This window comes from Caenorhabditis briggsae (genome assembly GCF_000004555.2).
Source record: "Caenorhabditis briggsae complete genome, chrIII, whole genome shotgun sequence".
In the NCBI taxonomy this organism is placed as follows: domain Eukaryota; kingdom Metazoa; phylum Nematoda; class Chromadorea; order Rhabditida; family Rhabditidae; genus Caenorhabditis; species Caenorhabditis briggsae.
This window is the reverse complement of record NC_013490.2, coordinates 12,994,940-13,003,573: the sequence shown is the minus strand read 5'-3', so window position 1 is coordinate 13,003,573 and position 8,634 is coordinate 12,994,940. Positions and strand designations below refer to the sequence as shown.

The window sequence follows — 8,634 nt, the reverse complement described above, 5'->3', positions numbered from 1 at the left end:
GTTGATAGATTCCTCTGTGGAGTGGGATCCGGGCGTAATCGATACGCTAACTTTGATTTTCGGGTGTAAACTCCGCAATAGTTTCACTCGAATCGCCAAACCAATGAGTGTCGCCATACTGCAGTGGGGGATAGTTGGTGTGAAGTTTACCTGCAGAAATTTGAATTTTTTAGACAGCCTAGTCGAGATTGGGTATCATTTTGTAGCTCTTTTCAAACTCTACATTCTCCTTTTTGATTTGAATTGAAATTCCAATTGTTGAGCCGAGCTACGCAGATGACGATTTTAGATCCGAATCGCAGTATTTTCAGCGCCAAAACATGCCGTGGAGAACCGCACTAAAAGTAGCACTCGCTGCTGGAGAAGCAGTCACCAAGGCGCTCACCAGAGCCGTTAGAGATGAGATTCGACGTTAGTCCTTTCTAGGATCAATATTCCTGGATTAGATATGATAGAAAAACTCAAAAACTACAAAATGAGCCTATTTGGGATACTGTAGCTGGTCTATGAGCAGAGTTACAGACGTAACTTACAGTAACCGTTAACCGTTAGTTAACCGTGTATGTCAGGTGGTTTTAAGCCCGTATCTTTGCTCATAGACAGGCTACAGTTACTCAAATAGGATCGTCTTGTAGGTCTTGAGTTCTTCTATCATATCCAGTTTGGTAGGTCTGAAAATATTAACCTTGTCAGAATCTTAGGTCCTTTGAATTCTCGTCTTTTCAGATTCTTTACATCCTAAAGATAGATCAGAAGGATCAGAAATATCAAAAGAATGTAACGGATCTAAAAAGACGAGAATTCAAAGGGCCTAAAACTCTGACAAGGTTAATATTTCTGGACCAAATCAGTTGGATATGATAGAAGAACTAAAGAATACAAAATGAATCTAATTAGAATACTGTAGCTCGTCTTTGAGCAAAGTTACAGTAACCCTAAAATGATCGACCATGTTGAGATGGTTTTTGATCAGTAACGTTGCTCATAGACAAGCTACAGTATTCCAATCGGTATCATCTTGTAGGTCTTGAGTTCTTCTACCGTATCCAGTTTATGTGGTCCGCAATTCCTTACTCTGAAGGAGAACTATGGACCATTTTCAGAGACGCAACAAGCCGCCGCTCGTCATGCAGCCGCCACTGGTCAATCGCCGAGTGAGACGAAGGAGAATGCCAATGCCAATGCCAAGTTGGGAATCTCTTTGGAGGTCAGGGATAGCACTGGATAATGAGCAAAATCACAAATTTCGCCAGAAATTCAATTTTTAAAAATTTTAGAATTTTTAAAAAATGTGAAATTTCCGAAAATCTGAACTTCGGAAAACACCAAAAATCTGAGATCCTGAAATTCTGGAGTTTTTTGGTTTTTAAACAATATGAGAGAATTTGTGATTTTTCAGTTTTTTATAGATTCTTGAATTCGTCAAAATTCGTCGAAATTTTTGAATTTTTGGAATTTTTTGAAAAAATAGAAAATTAAAAATCCGAAAATTTGAATTTTTGAAAAATACAAAAATTGAAAAAGCATTCCTAAAAATTCCACAAAAAAGTCTGAAAATTCTGAAAATTTGAATTTTCGAAAAATTCCAAATTTCCAAAATTTTCAGAAAATCCAAAAAAAAATTCTTAAAATCCAAAATTCAGAAAACTCGGAGTTTCTGAGAATCTGAATTTGCCAATGATTTCCGAAAATTCCAGATTTTCCAAAAATCCAAAATTTTGAAATTTTCCGAAAATTCTCTGAATTTCCAAATTTTCGAGAATCTAGAATTTCGAAAATCCAGCATTTTCAAAAAATCTCAAAATTTGAATTTCCAGGAATCCCTTCAAATTCTGAATGTAAAGACGCCGTTGAATCGAGAAGACGTCGAGAAGCACTACGAACACCTGTTTGCAATCAACGATAAAGCCAAAGGAGGCACTTTTTATTTGCAAAGCAAGGTACGGTACTTTTTGAGAATACTGTACTTTTTGGGATTACTGTACTTTTTGAGATTCAAATTTTCCGCCAAAAATCCCTTTTTTCGGTTCCGCGTCACTTCGAAACCAGTCATTTCGAAACTAAGTGACACTTCGAAACCGGTCATTTCGAAACCGCGACATTTACTCACTTTTCCGTATTCGAAATGTTGCCGTTTCGAGTTGACTGGTTCCGAAACGTCGTGGTTCCGAAACGTCGTGGTTCCGAAACGTCGTGGTTTCGAAACGTCGTGGTTCCGAAACGTCGAGGTTTCGAAATGACTGGTTTCGAAGTGTCGTGGTTCCGAAACGTCGCGGTTTTAAGGTGTCACGCAGTTTCGAAAGGACCGGTTTCGAAACGTCGTGGTTCTGAAACGTCGAGGTTCCGGAACGTCGAGGTTTCGAAATGAGTGGTTTCGAAGTGTCGCGGTTCTGAAACGTCACGGTTTCGAAACGTCGCGGTTGTGAAATGTCGGGGTTCCGGAACGCCATGGTTCCGAAATGTCGTGATACTGAAACGTCTGGTTCTGAAACGTCGCGGTTTCGAAACGTCGCGGTTGTGAAACGTCGAGGTTCCGGAACGTCATGGTTCCGAAATGTCGTGATTCTGAAACGTCGTGGTTCTGAAACGTCCCAGAGCCCAAATTTCCCGCCAAAAAAGGCATTTTTCCAGGTCTATCGTGCCAAAGAACGAATAGACGAGGAGCTGAGCCGACTGGAGCAGAAATCCGAGGAAAATAAAGAGCAGCAGAAGGAAAATTCGAAGGAATAATTTTTTTGGATTTTTTGAAATTTTATGTTTTTCAAAAAATTTAAAATTTTTCCAAAATTCTTCGATTTTTCACCGGTTTTTCCTGATTTTTTTGGATTTTCTCAATTTTTTTCTCGATTTTTTTGTTGACTTTTAGTAGTCTTAAATTGTAGGTTTTCCCCTTTTTTTGCGGTTTTTTCAATGAATTTTACAAGTTTTTTTCCCCCATTCCCCCATGTTTTCCATATTTTTTTTGGTGGATTTTTCCAGATTTTTCCTACTTTTTTTCAAAATTTTCAGATTTTTCAGAATTTTGAAATTTCCGGATTTTCAGACAATGCCACCTCCAACACTTGCAGAAGCTGAGCAATTTTTAAGGACTTCAAATATTGAGGAATCGATTTTGGAGCGGCTCGGAGAGATGTTGGTGACCAAAATGGATGGTAGGGATTCGGGAAATTTGGCTGAAAAAAAGCGTAAATTGACTGGAAATGAGCTAAAAAATAACTGAAAATCGGCTGGAATTGGCCAAAAATGGCTGAAAATCTGGCTGAAAATAGCTGAAAATTGAGTGTAAAATAAAAACTTGGGAATTTTTTTGTCAAAAAATTCTTCGAGAAAAATTGACTGAAAATGGGCTGAAAATGGCTTAAATTGACTGAAATAAGAGACAAATTAGCTTTAAAATGCCTAAAAAAATTAGCTGAAAATAGCACGATATAGACAAGAATTGACTGGAAATGAGCTAAAAGTAACTGAAATTGGCTGAAAATAGGCTAAACATGGATGAAATATGGCTGAAAATGGTTGAAATCGACTGAAAATAGCTGAAAAATGTCTGAAAATAAGCCAAGATTGGCTGAAAATAGCTGAAAAAAGGCTGAAAATGACTGAAAATATATTAAAAATAGGCTAAAATTAAGTGAAATTGGCTGTAAATTAGCTGAAAATAGGCCAAAGTAGGCCTAAATTGGCTGAAAATGGTTGAAATTAGCCGAAGTTATGCTAAAATTGGCTCAAAATCCGCTAAAAATGACCAAAATCTGTCAAAAAAAAGCTGAAAATAGGCCTAAATCGGCTGAAAATAGATGAAAATCGGCTGAAAATCGGTAAACATTGACAAAAATTGACTGGAAATAGGCTGAAATTGACTAAAAATCCGCTAAAAAAATCCGAAAATGGCTGTTATTTGGAACATCGTGGCCTAGAAATCCAATATTCCGGAAATCTAGGCCATGAGCTAGAAAACCCTTTTTCAATAACTTGAATTTATGTCATGGCCTAGAAATCTAGAAAATGAAAAATCTAGGACATGACCTAGAAAAACCAAATTTTGGTTTTCTCGGCCAGGCCAAAAAAAACCGAAATCTAGGTCATGGTCTAGAAAACCCAAAAAGGTCGCGGCCTAGAAATCCAGAATCAGAAAAACCTAGGTCATGACCTAGAAATCCAATTTTATGAAAATCTAGGTCATGGCCTAGAAATCCAATATCCAGGAAATCTAGGTCATGGCCTAGGAAAGCTGAAAACGTGTCATGGTGACCTAGGAATCCAAATCTAGACCCTGACCCAATAAATCTAAGTTCGGTGGCCTAGAAATCCAAATTCCCGGAAATCTAGGTCATGGCCTAGAAATCCAATATCCAGGAAATCTAGGTCATGGCCTAGGAAAGCTGAAAACGTGTCATGGTGACCTAGGAATCCAAATCTAGACCCTGACCCAATAAATCTAAGTTCGGTGGCCTAGAAATCCAAATTCCCGGAAATCTAGGTCATGGCCTGAAAAAGCAAAATTTGCTAAACCTAGGTAATAAGCTAGGCGCCCTATAGAAGGTGGCCTAGAAATCCAAATTTTTGGGAATCTAGGTCATGGCCTAGAATCCTTACATTTTAGTAATCTAGACCACAGCCTAAAAACACAGAACACCACGCTTTATTCCATTCGAAAAATAGAACTACAAAAAACGATAGTTCACTTTGGCGGGGGTCCTCCTGGAGGCTGAGCAATCGCCGCCTGAGCTCCTCCCTTCTCCTTTTTCCTCGCCGATTGCATTCGTTTCATCGTGCCGCCCTTCTCATTCTTCTCATTTCCACCCGTATGCGATCCTTTCGATTTTCGCTCATTCGTCTTGTCGCCCCGTCGACGAGCCGTTCCCATTCCACCACCACCACCACCGTCCCGAGACTTCTTCCGAGTGAGATTCGTCGTTGAGGCACGACGATCCGTGCCTCCTCGACGGTCCGTGTTCGATTTGCGATCTTCCGATTTTTTCTGGAAATTTTGAGCTATAGCTGGTTGAGTTGGATGGAGCTAGGCCATCTAGATCCTTCTGGAATGTTCTAGAGGAGCTGGAGGACGCTATAGGCAAAGCTGAGCTGAGCTAGATGGACCTCGGCCATGGACCAGAACCTAGATCCAGCAATCTGACCTGCTCCATTACAATCTAGATTGGTGCGGGTCATCCTGAACCTAGTCAGACGATTCTAGTTGATTCTAGATAGCCTGGATCCATCTACGTCTATCTAGATCCATCTAGACGCCCGATCCCATCTGGTCTAGTCTATCCTAAACCTGTCTAGAGAATTTCAAACCCATCTGGAGCGCTCTAGAGCTACCTAGATCCATCTAGACCTATCTAGATCAACTCTGGATCGATTTAGACTCATCTAGAACTATTCAAACCGATCTAGAACTATCTAAACGATCCTAGATAGATCTGGACCGGTGGTCCCACCTAGTCTGGATTACTCTAGAGTCGTTTAGAGGAGTCTAGATCAATCCAGAGCGATCGAGACCCACCTAGATGATTCTAAAAGCTTGTAGATCCATCTAGATGTGTCTAGACCGATCGGAAGGGCTCTAGACCTACTCAGACCAGTCTAGATCCATCTAGGTCCATCTAGACCTACCTTCTCCACATTCGGCGACTGATTGGGATTCGGGCTCAAACAGTGCGCCAGCTCGAGATCCGCATACTTCTGATAGATCGCTTGAACCTTCTTCTTGACGATTTGAAACGTCGGACGAGCGCTGGGCGACTTCTCACAACAATAATCGACCATCTCGGCGAAATCCCGCGGATCGCCACCGTCGATGCGATGCGGATGATCCGCCTCCTTGATCCATCTCTGCGCTTCTTTGAGATCCCGTGGGGCCAATGGATCAGCTGCACATCGAGTCATCAGCTCGGTGAGCAGCACTCCGTACGACCAGACGTCGGTCTTCTCGTTGAAGATTCCCTTGTTGAGGGTTTCAGGAGCCAGCCAGCGGATCGGCGCTTTTCGAAGATTCTGGAAATTATTTCTAGAAGTCAGAGGATCCTCTAGACTCACCTTAACCACCACCTCCAAATCATTCACCGACAATCCGAAATCCGAAATCTTGACACGGATCTCTTTGGTGATCAGACAGTTTCGGCACGCCAAATCTCGATGAATCACCTTACGCGATGCCAAATGACGCATTCCATTGGCAATGTCAAGAGCGAAGAGAGAGATTTGTTTCGAGGAGATGTTGGAGGATTGGCGGAGGTATTTCTGAAAGAATCTAGTGGATTTTGGGTCGATTGGAGGGTCTAGAAGGATCTAGAACAATCTAAAAAGTTGTAGAAAGATCTAGAAGGATCTAGAAGAATCTAGAAAGATCAGAAAGATCCTAAAATCTAGAAGATCCTTCTTGGTAGCCTAGAAATTCAAAATCCCAAGAAATCTAGGTCATGTCCAAAACATCGAGAAATTTGAAGGTTCTGGAACAATCTAAAAGTATCTTGAAGCATCTAGAGATTGACCTAGATAGATTTAGATCTAGATCGATCTAGAAGGATCCTGAGGATCAGAAGGATCACAAAAATCACCTTAAGGTCGCCCATCGGCACGAATTCCATAACAATCATCATTGGGAATTGAAGAGCGGCGAATCCAAACAGGTTGACAACGTTACGATGCTCCAGCATTGCCATGATGCTTGCTTCCTGGAAAATTGGGCAATCCTAGGTCAAATCTGGAAGTCCAGGGATTCAATTGATCCTAAACTTGAGCATTTAAACTTGACCGAAATTTGAAAAATTCTGGATCATGGAAGTCTAGGCTATGATCATCTAGGCCATGATTACGGTTGGATTTTTATACCAAAATGTTGAGCAGAATGAGTTCTACATTTTGATACTAAATTTGGCACATTTTCAAATTTCTAGTAGTGTTAAATTTAGTATCGAATTGTAGAGCTAATTCTGCTGATCATTTTGATACCAAAAATCACAATGATTTTTCACCAAAATATGGGACCGAATTTCAGTTCAATTCTAGTGCTTTTTACCAAAATGTAGATCACTTTTTGCTGATCATTTTGATATAAAAATCACTGAAATTGAATTGAAATTTGGTCTCGAAATTCAAAAATAATAATCCTAGTGATTTTTATATCAAAAGGATCAGCAGAATGAGCTCTACATTTTGGTACCAAATTTAGCATTTTTGGAAATCTGAAAGTGTGCCGAATTCGATATCAAAATGTAGAGAATTTTCCGCTGTTTATTTAGACATAAAATCAATAAGAATTGATTTCGAATTTTCGGACCAAATTTCAATTCAAATTTCGTGAGTTTTATATCAAAGGGATCAGTAGAATGAGCACTCCAATTTGATATAAAATTTAGTACTTTTTGGAAATCTGAAAGTATGCCAAATTCGGTACCAAAATGTAGATCACTTTTCGCTGATCATTTTGGTATAAAAATCACTAAAATCGAATTGAAATTTAGTCTCGAAATTGGAAAAAACGCCAAGTGGTTTTTATACCAAAATGATCAGCAGAATGAGCTCTCCAATTTGATACCAAATTTGACACATTTTCAAATTTCCAAAAGCGGCAAATTTGATATCAAAATGTAGATCACTTCTTGATGATCATTTTGGTATAAAAATCACTAAACATTGTTTTCGAGATTCCGGACGAAATTTCAATTCAATTTCAGTGATTTTTATACCAAAATGATCTGCAGAATGAGCTCTCCAATTTGATATCAAATTTAACCAAGGTTTTGCCAAGACCCACCTGACAAAACTCCTGACAATTGATTCTCTTCGGCTCCCCGATCATCCTCTTCACAGCCACCTCCGTCGGCTCGGTCCCTCCAATGGGCACAAACTTGCCCTTGAAAACCTCTCCAAACGCTCCATGTCCCAACGACACCGAGTTCGGCAAAACTTGACTGTGTAGCACGACCAACTTGTTTCTGCGCACTGGCACAATATAATTGACAACTAGGGACCATGCATCCAGTAGTTGCCATATATGTTGATATCTTCGATTTGGCATAGCTGGGAATCGCTCAAAGAGCTTCGCACAACTCCATCCCTCGACATTGCAGTTCAGGGGGAAATGGGAGACTTTGTTGTCGACACGAGCAGAGATACACAGGAATTTGTCGGTTTTGAGAATCGATCGACGGACCAGATATGAGTTCTCCCATTTGAGAAGCTTCTCGGTGACACGACCGAAAAGGACGCCATGGTACCATGGGTAGGAGAGAAGTGTGGTGCGGATGTATTCCTGGAAAGGTTTGGAAGTTTCTCGAAAAGAATCAATATGGTTTTTATATCAATATAATCAGCAGAATAAGCCCTACATTTTGATACCAAATTTGAGAACGTTGGAGTCCTCATTTGGTATCAAATGCTCATTTTGATGCAAAAACCGATTCGATTTTTTTTTCAAATTTTTGGATCGAAATTTCAATTCAATTTTTATGATTTTGATATCAAAATAATCAGCAGAATAAGCTCTACATTTTGATACCAAATTTGACACATTTCGAAATTTCCAAAAGACTTTGTTGTCGACACGAGCAGAGATACACAGGAATTTGTCGGTTTTATATCAAATTTTATATCAAATTGGAGAGCTCTTCTACTGATCCGTTTGAT

At 39.8% G+C, this 8,634-nt stretch overlaps 3 protein-coding genes across 3 annotated transcripts in view; 2 read left to right on the top strand and 1 right to left on the bottom strand.

The window, feature by feature from the left end:
- Positions 1-320: 320 nt before the first annotated feature.
- On the top strand, positions 321-2,730 carry CBG21207 (the record flags this gene model as incomplete). The annotated part of the gene is made up of 4 exons (XM_002642765.1): positions 321-411; positions 1,104-1,207; positions 1,818-1,940; positions 2,632-2,730. The coding sequence occupies 4 exons, from the start codon at positions 321-323 to the stop codon at positions 2,728-2,730; spliced, it is 417 nt and encodes a 138-aa protein (XP_002642811.1).
- A 316-nt stretch (positions 2,731-3,046) lies between these two features.
- Positions 3,047-8,634, top strand: part of CBG21208 — a gene marked incomplete at both ends in the record, with an annotated part of 8,980 nt that continues 3,392 nt past the window's right edge. Inside the window, one exon of the mRNA XM_002642766.1 lies at positions 3,047-3,152. Coding sequence (XP_002642812.1) covers positions 3,047-3,152 — 106 coding nt within the window. The remainder of the gene's footprint in view (positions 3,153-8,634) is intronic.
- Cbr-kin-21 overlaps positions 4,682-8,634 on the bottom strand; it is a gene marked incomplete at both ends in the record, with an annotated part of 5,470 nt that continues 1,517 nt past the window's right edge. Inside the window, 5 exons of the mRNA XM_002642767.1 lie at positions 4,682-4,981; positions 5,620-6,000; positions 6,043-6,246; positions 6,564-6,680; positions 7,763-8,260. Coding sequence (XP_002642813.1) covers positions 4,682-4,981; positions 5,620-6,000; positions 6,043-6,246; positions 6,564-6,680; positions 7,763-8,260 — 1,500 coding nt within the window. The remainder of the gene's footprint in view (positions 4,982-5,619; positions 6,001-6,042; positions 6,247-6,563; positions 6,681-7,762; positions 8,261-8,634) is intronic.